Source organism: Hermetia illucens, chromosome 1, assembly GCF_905115235.1.
Source record: "Hermetia illucens chromosome 1, iHerIll2.2.curated.20191125, whole genome shotgun sequence".
Classification (NCBI taxonomy): domain Eukaryota; kingdom Metazoa; phylum Arthropoda; class Insecta; order Diptera; family Stratiomyidae; genus Hermetia; species Hermetia illucens.
The window spans coordinates 10,821,888-10,838,409 of NC_051849.1; the positions used below are offsets into that span (position 1 = coordinate 10,821,888).

Consider the following 16,522-nt stretch of genomic DNA (forward strand, 5'->3'; position numbering starts at 1 on the left):
ATGATAACATGTCGATTAAGTCAGCCTTTTTGGCATTTATTTAAAGTTAAAATGGCTGAAAAACTTACATATGATTCCATGAGGTGTTGGTGGCACATATAATTTTTTTATTTCCGACAAATTTAACTCATCCATGACTGCTTTAGAACGGGATAGTGAAGACTCAATTTTTAGAAAGGAAATCATAAATACAAATATAGGCGCGAAAAGTGACTGAAATGTCAAATTCTAAGGAACGAAAAATGGTGATTTTTGAAAGGAAGCAATATTATTAAACATCGGGGAAGTCTACGCACTCTAGGGTTTACTCTAAAAAATACTTCGTGATATTATCTTATATCCAAAGTTTCACTTGAATCAATTTGGCGGCTGCCGACCACTCCCAATTTTTGTCGGAAAACATATTATCAAGAAAACTAAACATAGGAGATTCATCTCCCTGCGTATTGTTCAAAATTATATGGAAGGAATAAATCATTGCGCATGTTCGACCATCTACGGCAACTCCGTGAGAAAAATTCCGTGTATTAGGCTTGGTGTTTGTGCCGCAGATGTGAACCAGTGCATTGGTATGCGAGCACGTGGCGGCATGTGGCACAATAAGACCATCTAGGCGGTCCAGGCGTTGGAGATTATCAAGAAGAAACTGGTGGACGCTATAGTTTTGGCATTTCTGCAGCAGGACGTACCCGTAGCTGTGTTCGTCGATGCCTCAACGGAATTACACCACCTCGATCGGAAGTTATTACCCCTGTATCTTGTAGGCTTCGACTTGTTCACGAACCATAAGTCTTCCACATTTGTCTTACGGCAAAAGCCCGACAAAGCGCCACCTCGCCAACTTGGAAACCTAACCTTCAGAAGACAGTTTATTTCGGACAAACATGTGACTGGCAAAGGCAACTTAGCCGTCGACGATTTGTCTCGTATCTTTGAGATAAATATCCCAGCTGCAGTCGATTGTTAGGCAATCGTTTCGGCCCAGACGGATGACGCAGTTCTTTAGACCCTACAGTTGGATTCCAATGGCACGTTCAACGACTTCCCTAGTTTCGGCTCACCGTCCTCTATAGTTCGCCGTTAACCGTAAGGAAGTATTTCGCTCAGTGCACGATCTTGCGCACGCCGGCGTTCGAATAACGAATCGATTAATCGCTAATAAATATTTCTGACCTTCCATGAACGTCAATTCTTGGGCCATGCCATGTCATGCTGAGAAGAAAGTAGGTGTATTTCTTAGGTTAATAAAGCTCTTCCACGGAATTCGAACGGTTACAAGCATTGCCGCAATGATTATTTTACGCGGTGGCTTGAAGCAAAAAATTTTGAAATCCTCTGCCGAAAGGAGATTCTACGCTTTAGTGTTCCAGCCGTTATAGTCACATAGCGGGGAATACAATTTGAATTTGCTCCCTTCTCGGAGCACGGATAGCTTCCCAGTTTCAAGAGGCATCGGACATCTGTATATCACCCCAATGCAATTTTGGCATCGGACGCTGAAGTCCGCTGTTATGGCACGGGATGACCCATCCTGATCTCAGTTTTTATCTTTGGTTTTCTTGTTCTCTGTAGTCAACCGCGAAGAATTTGCTGCCAGCCCTGCTGATTTGATGTATAAGGGGAACCTGCGACTTGGTCTTTGCTGTCACGCGGAATAAGCGGCCAGCATCCCTAGGGAGCTCGAAATCTGCATCCATGTTCTGGTGAGGACTGATACCACCCGCAAGCCGCTGCAGCTACCATACAAGGGCTCTAAAAGGTATTAGGGCGTGGAAAGCACTCGTTCAGACTGGACATTAGTAACTAGCCTAGGACGGTCCTTAGACAAGCTCAAACCTTTCTTCCAGCGGCCAGACATCACTGGGAGGAAAAGTGAGCAGCAAGTCCGTCTCGATGTTTGCCAGTCAGCCTCTGCCGCCGAGTAACAACGCCACGAGTTTTCTACCCGAAACCGCTTTTTTCCAATTGGGGGCGGAGTGCTGCAACTGTGGAAAGCAACGAAAGCCATCGTTATTACTCGAGCGGTCCTTTAGGATAGGAGACACTCGAGACGGTAAGGGATCTAATTGACTTGTCTGTTGCATGCGACATCCAACTTTCAGCGCCTTATACGTACTACTCTATGACTGCGATGTTTTCCTAGCGCCTCATAGCAAAGCTGATCTTGAGCAATTTGAACAAAATGGCATGAACGTCTTATGTAACAAAGTCTCAGATTGAAACTGAATAAACCAGAATTTTTGACTACCGATCCCAATAAAACAGGCGCTCTTTGTGACCGAGGCATTAACGAACGTCTTAAATTCAAAATTTAGGAATAGTGTTGTTTACATTGGCATTTATGTATCTGAGTGTACGCTGACTATAAAAGCCAATGAACGGCGTCTTGCGTTAACCGAGATGAAGATGTTGCATGGCATAGCGCATTATAATCACATCCGCGATTGATATGGGGATGCACTCATTGTGGAATAAAAAATGCGAGGAGCATTTTTATTGGTAAGGTCCTGTTATGTAGAAGCAATAGGAAACGACAAAAAGGTGATTTGAAAGTCTCTTGACTCCATCCAAACCAAACCTATGACCAAAAGAATAGGTCGGGAAACCGCAAGCTAGACAGCCATTATTTATCAGATAGGCAGTTTGGATTCCGGAAGGTTCGGTCAGCAGTCGATGCCACCAAAGTGGTTTTTGACCTAGCCAGGAAAGCCTCCGACGAAGGAAAATATTACGCACTGGTGACTCTCGACACCAAAAACGCATTTAATTCCGCTAGATTGAACCGTATCATCAAAGCGTCCATTGCGGCACAAAAGCCAATTATATGTTAAGTATAATTTCCGATCACTTCCGATAGAAGAGGCTACTTAACGATTTGGATGAACGGTTGAAGACATACGGTATAATGGCAGGAGTACCGCAGGGTTCTGTTCTGAACCCTCTGCTATGGAACATAATTTATAATGGCGTTTTAAGGCTCACAATACCTAAGCAGCACGGTTCAGATCTCCATTGGCTCACATATTGTTCGCTCCCAACCATCGCTAAAATACCTGGGAGTAAATTTCGACCCAAAGTTTAGTTTTAAACCACATTTAAAGCTTACTGGGCAAAAATCAATGACCATTAGCTCGACATTAGCAAGGACGCTTCTAAACATAGGCGGGCCGAAACAAAGCCGACGATTACCTTTATCGCAAGTCGTCAGTTCTCCGTACATAAAAATAAAACTAGGTAGCTTGCTCCTACTACAATATATTTTAATAGTTAGTAAATACGTATTTCGAAAGCTACTTACTTTCTTTCTCAGTACTTAAGCTACACAGCTCCGTACATGTTTCGCCTACCGAGCAACATCGTATGAGGCAGAATGCGTTAATTGCGGGGATGATTCCAGTGGATGTTTTAGCCGATGAAGCAAACCGCTTTTACGAGAAGCAGGACGCGGTGGTTTCAAATTTGGAATGATCGCCTCATATAAGCAGATTTGTGGCTTAAGCGGAAGAAAAAAACATCCACCGATGAGGCCGGTAAGATTGCACAGCGATCTCCCCAAAACTGGTCTAATTAGTGCTACCTGAACGAGTTGACGATCCGCATCCTTTATGCTACTAACTCATCAATCACGCCCCTTGGATCTAAAATAGATCAAGAACAATGTACGACATCTTGCGATTATGGAAACAAAGATAATCTGCACGACCAGCAGCGTAACTCGCTAAACGTCCAGGCTGACGTCGTATCCATCAACAGGAAGTGGTGACAGATTGATGATGTTAATCGCTAACTAAAATTGGAATTCAGGTCTATGGAAGTTGCTCGTGGAAGACAGTGATGATTTAACGCCCTGAAAGACTCTATGCTAAATCCTACCTGATCTCTCTTAGTGACAGGTCGACCAAGAAAATGCATACAATGTCGTTACAAACATGATGATCGGATTGAGTCACAATCCTCGGAGAAATGCTAGGGCGTCCACCTCAGTCGACGCGGCAGGACGGGCCCCGGTCCTGTCGAGAAATGGGCAAGAGTTCTTGAAACATGGACGGCGTCAGGACGTAAGCAAGTTAGTCCGAACGAAACAAACAAAACAAATACGTGTTTGCACGCTAAATGCTGGTACCCTAACTGGAAAGACGGAGGAACTCGCAAGAGCCCTTCGGAAAAGGCGCATAGATATCTGCGCTCTGCAAGAAACCCGATGGTCTGGTGCCAAAAGCTGCGACAATGAACGCGAACGCGGTAAAAATGGCTATAAACTTCTCTATTTTGGTAACCCACACACTCAATATGGTGTTGACATTGCCATCTCAGAGGGTTTCCGTGATGCCATTAAAGAATTCGAACGATTTGATGATCGACTGATGAAGCTCACCATTATATCAGCTGATCGCACTATTCACTTCTTCACCGCGTACGCACCACAGACAGGTCGACCTGATGCCGAGAAAGATGCCTTCTGACAACTTCTCGATGAAAAGACTTGTTACGTGCCTGCTGACGACCATATTATCATTGCCGGCAACCTTAATGGTCATGTGGGTGAAAAGGCAGACGGTAACAGGTGACATAGGGGAAAGGAATTCGGAGCGCGCAATGAGGGTGGCGAGCGTATAATTGATTTTGCGGACAACCATGACCCTGTACTTATGAATACATGGTTCATCGAACGATTGTCTCATCTTCCTACATTTTATAGTGGGAACAGTAAAACGCAAATCGACTATATTCTCATAAGACGCCAACATTTTGCCACTGTCACTGATTGCAAAGTCGTTCCCTATGAGACCATCGCACCTTAACATCGACCGTTGATTGTCGTCCTGCGAATTAAGCTACCGATAAAATAGCGTGAGGAACACACTGGCCCGTGACGCATTAAATGGTGGCGATTTGGTGAGAAGAAAGAAGAAACGATCTCACTCATACGATTGTCGACCATTACGAATGTGGATGAATCATGGAACCAAATGAAAGACACGATCCACAAAGCGGCCTCTGCAACCCTCGGGGCCACCAAGCCGGGTAAGCGATGCATCAACCAGGATACTTGGCTTTGGAATGATGATGTTGAAATGAAGGTCCGTCAAAAGATACGCCTCTACCACAAATTTCTCGACGATAAAACGCCTGCTAATTGGCAAATTTATAAGAATGCCAACCGAGAAGCAAAGAAAGCGGTCGCTGTCACCCGAGCGAACCATTTCAAAAATCTTTACGATAAACTGGACACTCGGGATGGCGAGGGAGCTCTGTATCGACTTGCTAAACGCCGTGATGAACGCACACAGGATATCGAACGCTTCTGTTGCGTTAATGACAAGAACGATACTTTGCTTACCAACGGTCGAGCCGGAACGGATAGATGGCGAGAATACTTCGAGCAGATTTCAACTGAAAAATTTGCTCATCCTCCACTTCCACAATCAATGCCGACATTTGGACTAGTTCCACCTGTCAGCGCAACTGCTGCTCAGAGGTGGCGGTGAGGAAGACGGAGCGGCAACCCTTCCACAATCAATGCCGACATTTGGACTAGTTCCACCTGTCAGCGCAACTGCTGCTCAGAGGTGGCGGTGAGGAAGACGGAGCGGCAACCCTTCCACAATCAATGCCGACATTTGGACTAGTTCCACCTGTCAGCGCAACTGCTGCTCAGAGGTGGCGGTGAGGAAGACGGGGCGGCAACCCTGTCGGCCAAACTAAAACCAAGTGGCCGAGGAGAACCTCCATAGTGGTGGCACCGGGAGACGCTGTATTCACTTTGGTTTGCCAGCCGTAATGCAGTAGGCGAATGCTCCAAAGGCCTAATTAGGATGATCAGACCCGAGACTCCACGGGGACTCATCTGAAGTGGCAAATTGGTCACGAAACCTTACCAGGGGTATACTGGTACCATGGGAACCGGGATAGCCCCTGGACTCACATACTTCGGGTGAACTCCCGTTGTATCTGAGTACAGCTCGGTTGTTTGCGGTTGGCACCCCTAGTGGGAGTTTCATGGTGTTGTTGCGTTTCAACACGGGTGCCGTACTCCTTAGTTCGGTAGAGATTTAGGCAATTCTTGCATCCACCAGTATGAATGCTAAGCCATGCACTTGGTATAGACTGATATCGTTGTTGCTTGTCTCAGCGGGGCTCTGATTGTGGTCACAAAATCAATCCGTGTCTGAAGAGGACCGAAGGATTAAGACTCCACGACAGGTACCTACGTAAAACACTCATGGGCTTAACTGTCAGCGCAACTGAAGTCGAGGAGGCAATAAAACAAATGAAGTCGAGGAAAGCAACAGGACCTGACGACATCGCATCTGAGCTCTGGACAGCGAAGACCTGGGACCCAACATTGTGGCTTAGTGAATTCTTTAACCGGGTTATTCAGGAAAGAAGAACACCATCTGACTGGCAAGAAAGTACCACTGTTCCAACATGGAAAAAGATAGTCCAGCAGAATGTTCAAATTACCGTCCGATCCGGTTACTTTTCCATACCATGAAGATTTTTGAATGCATTCTTGACAACCGTATTCATGAAATCGTTGAAATAACCGTGAATCAAGCCGGATTTGTCAAAAACTGCGGAACTACTGACGCAATACACGCTGTGCGATTACTCATGGAGGAACACCGTGAGAAGCATCGCCCTGTTTACATTGCCTTTCTGGATCTAGAGAAAGCGTTTGACCGTGTACCACACGAACTCATCTGGTATGCTTTACGACAACACTTCGTGCCAGAAGAACTCGTGCGCTGGGTTCAATTGCTCTACCACGATCCGGAAAGTAAAGTTCGAAGTATGGCGGGTATCAAAACCGCTTCGTGTCTCTGTTGGTGTTCATCAAGGAAACGCCCTCTCACCACTCCTCTTTGTTCTTGTTATGGACACCGTCACACGGGATATTCAACGTCCAGCGCCGTACACACTGCTTTATGCAGATGATGTTTTCCTAGCATCTGATAGCAAAAATGATCTCGAGCAACTTGTTCAAAAATGGAATGATCGCCTTATGCAACACGGTCTCAGATTGAATTTAAACAAAACTGAATTTTTGACGACCGATCCCCATGAAATAGGCACAATCACTGTCAGTGGCAGTGATCTGCCCAGAACTGAGCGATTTAAATACCTCGGGTCAACGCTATCAGCCAATGGAGAACTGCGTTATGAAATTGCTTCACGCATTAACGCAACCTGGATGAAGTGGCGTTCCACAACTGGTGTACTTTGTGATCGACGTATCAACGAACGTCCCAAATCGAAAATTTACCGCAATGTCGTCCGACCAGTCGCTCTCTATGGTTCTGAGTGTCGGTCGACTATAAAAGACAATAAACGGCGTTTTGCGGTAATGGAGACGAAGATGCTACGTTGGACTAGTGGCGTCACAAGTTTAGATCACATCCGAAATGAGGATATCCGCGATGGTTATGGAGTTGCACCGATCGTGGAACAGTTGCGAGAGAGGCGTCTTCGATGGTATGGTCAGGCAATTCGTGCCAACGAGAATTCACTTGGCAAGATGCTAAACGACCAAAAGGCAGCCCTAAACAACGGTGGCTTGATACACTGGATGGGAATTTGAAATCCTCGAGATTGCACCCAGATCAGGCATTCGATAGAGCCAAATGGCGAAGCCGATCACGACGAGCCGACCCCGCTTGTGAACGGGACAAAGGCTGAAGAAAAAGAAGAAAAAAAGGAAGACCTTTAACCCCATCTGTTTGTCTGTTTACAACCCATAGACACAGTGACCTGAACCCAGAGGAGTCGACCCCGATAAAGAGCGGTACAGAGGCTGAAGAAAAACATGTCGACTGCAATACAAAAGTTCCAACTGAAATTTCATCTCAAAATAATCATGTTGAGAAACGTATACAATTAGCTCATTCTACAGAATCCCAAAGTCATGCCACATGCTGCAATTATTTGCTAATATTATTTAAAAATGAATGGGATAATTACACTCGATACGTATCCGGCAGTACTTTTTTTAGATTCTTGTTTACTCTGCTTTATCTACTCAAACTTTTTCGTAGATTAGATTATCTTGGAACTGTTCTAGTTATCGAATTTTTGGACAATTTCAGCGGGAAGGTAGTTGTTTATTCCCTGGACATTTTAGAATATTTAAAGTTCAAAGACGATACTTTGCAACTTGTCCCGGCATATTGAATTTGTTATTGAAACTAACATTTGAAAATAAAGGTTTGGAACATTCGTATCTTTTGTTGTGAAAGCTTCTATTCTTGCAATTGATGATTAGAATTTATTAAGCACGACACATTGGCAATCATACATTGTAGAAGACTAATTACATTGCTTGAGTTTAATTAATGAAATTTAAATGTTCCACAAAAATGCGTAATTATTCCACTTACCCCACAAAATTTTATTCTGATTCGGTTCAATATATTTTTTGAAAGCTTCAGACATTGTTTCTACAATCACTTCCATATCCGACGTATCGAACGCACTGTTCACAAGATGCGAAAACAATTTAACGATCAGATAAATAAATTCTCCAGTCAAGATAAGAACACTAGCAGGTTGCAATGACTTGCACGATAACGATCAAGATAAAAAAAATGTTAAATGGAAAAAAAACGTTTACTACAGTCACACGTTTACATTGAATTGCTTACATATCACATGAGTGCAAGACAAAAAGATGCACAATTAATTCTGATGCTAATTTTACTGAGCCCTGCTGGGTACTATGTGTACTGATGACGTATACGACAGGAAGATAAATTGCATTGACCGGATCGAGATTTAAAATTAGATCAAGATATTAAGAATTATTCACTAATAAATTGTGATTGGAGGTTTTATATAGTTTGCACTTGTAAATATGCAGACGGCTTAATGGCGCGAGGAGCCCGAAGAAGTGGCAGGAGGTCAATGTAGAAATTCTGGCGACATTGCTGCACAGATTCTCTGATTTTTTCTTGAGATGGTGGCTGGTTGGCTGCACTTGCAACCGACATAGTTGTCTAGGTTATAGTGGAAGCGTCAGACCTTGTTTTCTTTCAGTTTTTATATAAGTAAAATCCAGATGTATTTAGTGCTAACTGTGCACTTCAGTTTCAGTGTTGTGAAAATATATCAAATTCTCGAATTTTGGAGGAAGCTTGTCAAATTATATCAAAAATTAAAATATTGTCTTCGTTTGTGAAAACACTTTGTTTGCATATTGAATGGAATTAAGAAGTTCTGTTCTGGAAATTTTGAAGAATTCCTTCTAGAAAGGTAATTCGATTAGTCCTCCAATAAAATAACTTTGATTCCATTTGACTCTATTCGATTGTTCACTTTCATCGGCGTTGTGTACGTTATATTGTTCCGTTCAGAAGCCATTGTGCTAGATCAAAGCCCTAAATGGAGTCGCGAAGCTCTTAGATCCTCCGTGAGTTCTCGATAGTGCGAATCGTATCGTACGGAAGGTCGCGGTTCAAATCTCGCTGGCGGCAGAGGGATTTGTATCGTGATTTGACGTCGGATACCAGTCGACTCAGCTGTGAGTGAGTACCTGAGTCAAATCAGGGTAATAATCTCGGGCGAGCGTAATGCTGACCACATTGCCTCCTACAGTGTTCTGTAGTGTACCGTTACGGTCTTGAATGAAGTGCTCTAACACACTTCAAGGCCCTGATCCAATATGGATTGTTGTGCCAACGATTATTATTTTCCGAGTTATCACAATCTCGGCAGATGCCGGATTTTACCTAATACTAGCACTAAGTGCCAAGCATTTAGGCTCGGACGATCCTACCTACTTAAAAACTAAAGGGGCGCTGGTGGTGGTGGCCGGTGGTAGGTCAGTGGGAGAATCCGTCGAGTACTCCCCGCAACATCGAGCACGTATGCAGAATGGTGTACTTCTGCATGGTTTGAACCAGACTGTGCGAAAGTCCCAGGACATCAAGGGAAGCCGTCAGGGATTTAGGTACAATACCTGTAGTTGATAATATTATGGGAACTACAACCACCCGCTCGAGACGCCAAATTTCTTTGATTTCCCGAGCCAATGGCTTATAGTTTACCTTCTTCTCCACGTATTTCCGTTCAATGTTGCTATTATGGGGGATAGCAACATGAATTATATACGCGGAGCGACCCGTCTTGTCAACTAACAGTACGTCAGGGCTTGTTGTGTGCTGTATAGCGATCAGTCAGAATTTGCCGGTCCCAATACATGCTGTAAGCAGAACTATCAAGTACTGCTTGCGGCTCATATCGGTAAACCGGACATGTCCCCGTGATCAGCCCATGCTTATATGCAAGGTTTTGATGGATAACCTTATATACAGCATTATGCCTGGTGATGTATTGCACCGGTGCCATAACAGTACAGCCAGAAATGAGATGGTCCAACGTCTCTAACGCCGAACCACACATTCTGCACTGGTCGTTCTCCACCCGTTCTTTCATGATGAGCTTTTTATAAGCTCGGGTGGCGACTACGCCATCCTGAATGGCACACATGAACCCCTCCGTCTCAGCATAGAGCTCCCCAGCACACAGCCATCTGTTCGACAGATGCAAATCGACAAATGGCTGCCAAAGACAATTCACGTGTTTACCGTGCATTGCCTTCGACTTCCATTCATCGATCCGACTTCACCCTATTCAGAGGATTGAAGGATCGATCCTTCAAGTTAAGTGGAGTCAGTCCACAGTCTGCCTTACAGACAGCCGCATGCAAGGGACTCACCTGCTCTTTGCTGTAAAAATAAGCGCGCAGCGAGTCGACTTGGCGATGATGTTGTGCCGCCACGTCAACCACGCCCCTACCTCTGATGTCACGAGGCAGATTCATCCGCTCCACGGCAGACTTTGGGTGATGCATTCGGAATTTGGACATAGTTGTCCGTATCCGCCGCTGGACGTTTTCCAGGTCGGTCTTCGTCCATGGCAATATTCCGAATGCATAAGCCAGTGAAGGGATAGCGAATACATTCAACGCGCTTATTTTATTCTTCCGCGAGAGATGCGATTTCAGCACCAGCTTTACACGTCGCAGGAATTCGGACAGCAGAGCTTCCCTCAGATCACCAACTCGAGCATGGGTTCCCTGCAGAATTCCTAGGTACTTGTAGAAGTCTGTCTCGGTCATAGCTTCGATGTGGAGGTCACTAATGCTATGTCCGGCATGCAGCTCGTGATGACCTTTGCGGATGGCTTGGATTCGACACTTGTCTAATCCAAACTCCATCCGAATATCACGGCTGAACATGTCTATTATTCGCAACAGACTTCTAAGATGGTTGTCAGTACCAGCATACAGCTTGATGTCATCTAGGTACATCAAGTGTGTCAGTTCGCACTTAGCACGTAGGCCATATTTTATTGCAAAACCATGCCCTCTAGCATCATTCAGTAGCCATGAAAGGGGGTTCAGTGCCATACAAAACCAAAGGGGACTCAATGAATCCCCCTGGAAGATGCCCCTCCGTATACGGATGGGCTCTGAGGTATTAGCACCCTCAGATGTACGGACTGATAAGGTGGTATGCCACCCCTTCCATGACTGTCGCCAAGAACTTTATTAGTTTCGGATCAATGCGATACAGATGTAGGATATCGATTAGCCAGGTATGCGGAACTCTCTTTCGCTTCCGTCACCGAGAACTGTATTGTCTGGGCGCTCTGTTGGGATTCGTTGAGAGATCTGAAAAAGCTCCGCTGGTTCCTCGCGTATGTTGCATTCTGGACACGTCTGGGATAACTTTCGCCATACCGTCGTAACCGACTGCATATGACAGAAAGTTTCTGTTTTAGTGTGTCCAGAATTTCAACAACGGGTGTCTCACAGGGGATGGCATAGTAAAGGTAAACCCTCTGCACTTTATTTCTCACCCGTCGGCTGGCATTGCCAGTGCTGATCTGAATCAGTCTAGCAATGTCCTGCCTTAGTGAGTCCCGCCGACGTTCCAGACGAATTTTCCATGGTGGATCTCTTTTGTCACCCAAACCAATAACACGAAAGCGAATCTTCTGACCGTGCAATCTGATAGCCGCCACTGCACCACAATATACAAGTGATTGTAGTTGCAGCAGCGACATATCAGCATACAGTCGAGATGCAATCTCGTCATTGATTTGAGATAGAATTCCCGGAGTTGCTGGAGATGCATAGAGCCTGGGAATACCTGGTCTATGCAAAGGATCCATATCCGAGAATTCTATACACGCTCTTTGGAATTCGTCCTGAACCTCAGCGGAAACCTCAGCTGGACGGTGCAGAAGAGTGCTTCGGCGAGTACTGAACCTGTTGCCTGCAGTGCGGCGTGGTGTTGTTGATGCCGCCGCCTCTGCCCCCATCGACTCTCGGTCACCAGTTTCCCCGATGACTTCAAGTCGAACACGTTCCCTGATGGTGGCCGGGATTGTGTCGCTGCGAGTAATAAAGCGGTACTGATCTGCGACTCGCTGCACAGTCACGTGCGCGAATTGCGGGAAACGCTCGACGAATCTCTGGTGCAACAAGGGGCGGTAAGATGTTGTACCCGCCCCCGCCGTTATTTCGTAGTAGGAGTGGATGATGAAGAGGTTCATTTCTTCAGTCCATTTCATCCGCTTCCTATGCGAACCTGCTGAAGTGGTCGCCACAGATTGTGGCGAAACAGCTGCAGCAGGCGGAGCTGTGCTCCTGGTCGTCGTGGCGTCTAGACTTCGAACCGCCCCACGACTAGCGATTTCGACGCCGTGCTGTCCATTACGAGAGCCCGACCCAGTCACCAAGTCAGAGGACTCCCGCCGGTTATCCGTACCGAACCTTAAATTTCTCCTTCTTTTCATTGTTGGTGGTGCATTTTATCCCTAACTGCCAGGTGTTGAGATAGCTTCCTTAGTGAATAATCTGCAAGACTGCAAAGTTCCTGCACTTTCCTCACCTACCTCCTGAGACGCTGCGATGGTGTACAGCCATTCAGACTGAAGCTATCCATCCCTCCTCCTTTCACAACCGGGCTTGGGACCGGCTTCGGCGGAGTATTATTATTATTATTGCGCTGCTCATTTCTTTTATAGTCAGCCAACAATCAGAACTATAGAGACAGGATGATATTGCAGTTTGCTGGTTGACACGTCGATCACAAAGAACACCAATTGAGGAACGCCACTTCATCCAAGTTGAACTGATGCGTGAAGGAGTTTCAGAACGCAGATTTGAAGAAATTGCTCGAGATCATTTAACAAGAACAAATACGATTGGCGAGGGGCTGCTTCTTTGATTACCACCAACAGAGACATGAAGCGGTTTTGACATACCCAACACTTCAAACTTTACTATTCGGATAGCGATGGAGCAATTTAACCCAGCGAATGAGTTCTTTTGCCACTAGTTGTTACCGCAAAGCATACCAGACGAGTTTGTATGGCACACGGTCAAACGACTTCTCCAGATCCTCACGCACCTTTATTTGACCAGTGGTAAATGCGTTTGCCAAGAATGCGTTCAAATATCTTCATGATATGAGACAACAATTGGATAGCATCGGAGGGTAATTTGAGCATTCTGCTGGAAATCTCTTCTTTTTCCATATGAAAATAGTCGTGCTTCATGCCAGTCAGATGGAGCTCTAACCTCCTCAATAACCTGATTGAAGAACTCGCTGAGTCCATCTCTTCGCTTTCTGGAGGTCAGCTACGATGCCGTCAGATCTTGCTACTTCCCCAGATATCACTCGTTTCATTACATCCCCGATTTCCAACGACACTAACAGGTGGAATTATTCAAATGTTGGCGATCCTTGCAGAAGCGGTCAAATCTGCTCGCCAACTGTCCACCAGGATTTGTCGATTGATAATCAATGCACTCTTCTCGTCATTAACGCAACAGAAGTGTTCGATATTTTCTGTGCATTGGTATCGAGCTTTGACAAGTTGATACAGATCTCTCTCAACCGTCCCATGTGTCCTCTTTATCGTAAAGATCCAACGCTTTCTTGGCTTCCCGGCCGGAATCGTTTTCGATGCTGACCGAAAATTCGCATGTTAGGTTCGTTTCACACATATACGGTCGCTGTTGACAAGTGTGAAACGGTTTTTAGGTTTCAATTCGGCCCCTAATTGAAGCCGCACAGAACCGAATGCTTCCCCGACACGAATAGGTTTTATCAGCACGCACGGTTCCATTTAGGTTTTGACTTCGCAGTGAGTGGATTTTAATGAGTTGTTAAAAGTTGTCGGGTGTTATTTCATGGTATCATGGTATCGTTCATAGATTTCGTTGTTATGTAGGCTACGGAATCGTCCATCCTCATGTAGGGGGCCAAGAATTCTTCGGAGGATTCTTCTCTCGAACGCGACCAACAGTTCGCAATTCTTCTTGCTAAGAACCCAAGTCTCCGAGGAATACATGAGGACTGGCAAGATCATTGTCTTGTACAGTAAGAGCTTTGACCCTATGGTGAGACGTTTCGAGCGGAACAGTTTTTGTAAGCTAAAATAGGTTCTGTTGGCTGACAACAACCGTGCGCGGATTTCATCATCGTATTCTCCGATCTTTATTCTTCCCGTTTGACCAGTGCGGTTTAATGTTGTTGGTTGGTTGGTTTTCGGTGCTGACATTGCCACCATATATTTTGTCTTGCCTTCATTGATGTGCAGCCCAAGATCTCGCACCCATCAACGTCTGCTCGATCTGGATGAAGGCCGCTTGTATGCCTCGGGTGGTTCTTCCCATGATGTCGATATCGTCAGCATAGGCCAGTAGTTGGGTGGAATTACCTCAGCATCACGGATAACTTTCTCGAGGGCCAGGTTAAAAAGGACGCACGATAGAGCATCCCCTTGTCGTAGACCGTTGTTGATGTCGAATGGTCTTGAGAGTGATTCTGCTGCTTTTATCTGGCCTCGCACATCGGTCAGAATCAACCTAGTCAGTCTTAATAATTTTGTCGGGATACCGAATTCTCTACTGGCCGTGTACAGTTTTATCCTAGCTATGCAATCATAGGCGTCTTTAATGTCGATGAATAGATGGTGCAACTGTTGTCCATATTCCAACAGTTTTTGCATAGCTTGCCGCAGAGAGAAAATCTGATTTGTTGTTGATTTGCCTGGAGTGAAGCCTCTTTAGTATGGACCAATGATGTTCTGGGCGTATGGGGCTATCGGGCCTAGCAAGATAACGGAGAATATCTTATAGATGGTACTCAGCAACGTGATACCTCTATAATTGTTGCACTGTGTGATATCTCCCTTTTTATGTATGAGATAGATAATGCTTCGTTGTCAATCGTCAAGCATTGATTCGCTGTCCCATACCTTGAGCACAAGTTGATGAACCACTTGGTGTAACTGGTCGCCTCCATATTTAACCAATTCGGCTGTAATTCTATCGGCCCCAGGCGACTTATGGTGGTGGCAGTATTTGTCTTCAGTTGGCGGGATCTCCAACTTGCCGATGTTCTGGTTGTTCAGTAGCTCATGAAAGTACTCAACCCATCGCTCCAATATGGCCATTTTGTCGGAAATCAGATTTCCCTCTGTCTCGGCAGGATTCCGCCTCGGGCTGATTCCAGTTAACCCGTTGGGGAGGTCCGTCCCCACGTACTCGAGGAGGGCGATCAGACCCGAGTCTGCAAGGGACTCATCTGAAGTGGCTCTGCCGATTATTTGCGGTTGGCCCCCTTGTGGAAGTTTCATGGTGGTTGTGGTTATGCCTACATCGCGGACAGAGCTCGAGCGTGGAGTTGCGCTGTACAACTCGGGTGCCGTACCCCTTAGTTGCGGCAGAGGTGTTAGATAGCCCTCGCATCCACTGGTATGAATGCTGAGTCTGCACTCAGTATAGACCAAGACCGCTGTGCTTGCATGGCGGGGCTCTGATTGTGGTCCCAAAATCAATCCGTGTCCGAAGAGGACCGTGGGATTATGCCTTCACGGCAGGTACTCACGTTAAACCCCCAGGACTTTCATCACTTCCAAGCCGGCCATCAAATACTTGGGGTTGATGATAGACGGAAAACTTAATTTTAAGCAGCACATAGAGCATACTTGCAAAAAAGCATCCACCACGAGTAAGGCTCTCACAAGGATGATGCCGAACGTAGGAGGACCGCGGCATACTTGCAGGCTGCTCATAGCCAGGGTGGTGAGTTCTATCATGCTGTATGCAGTCCCAGTTTGGGGAAACGCGCTGCAGGTTTTAGGCAACGCATATAAACTGAGTACGGTTTACAGAAGAACAGCCTTAAGGGTGTATTCTGCCTTCAGGACCGTCTCAGACGATGCAGCGTTCGTCATCTCGGGAATGATGTCGATTGACATCCTGGCAACCGAAATGATGAACATTTACAACACCAGGACCATCTCTCCCTTATCGTAGGTGAAAAAGCCGAAAGAGAGAGATCCATAAGCAGATGGCAACAGCGATGGGACCAGTCAGAAAAGGGTCGTTGGACTTACAGGTTAATCCCTTCCATCAGGGAGTGACTGGAGAGAAAGCATAGGGAGATCAACTATAATCTCACCCAATTTCTCACCGGCCATGGAGGATACCGTCGATACTTGT

The 16,522-nt window shown here is 45.7% G+C and overlaps 1 protein-coding gene across 4 annotated transcripts in view; it reads right to left on the reverse strand.

Moving 5' to 3' along the window:
* LOC119660627 (receptor expression-enhancing protein 5) overlaps positions 1-16,522 on the reverse strand; it is a 28,911-nt gene that overhangs the window by 8,772 nt on the left and 3,617 nt on the right. Inside the window, exon 1 of one of the 4 annotated variants that reach the window (XM_038069335.1) lies at positions 8,379-8,551. The exons of 2 other annotated variants lie outside the window; for them this stretch is intronic. In XM_038069335.1, coding sequence (XP_037925263.1) covers positions 8,379-8,454 — 76 coding nt within the window. In that variant the 5' untranslated portion in view covers positions 8,455-8,551. Of the gene's footprint in view, positions 1-68; positions 214-8,378; positions 8,552-16,522 lie in introns of those variants that run through there. One more of the 4 variants, XM_038069334.1, reaches the window with a different exon arrangement.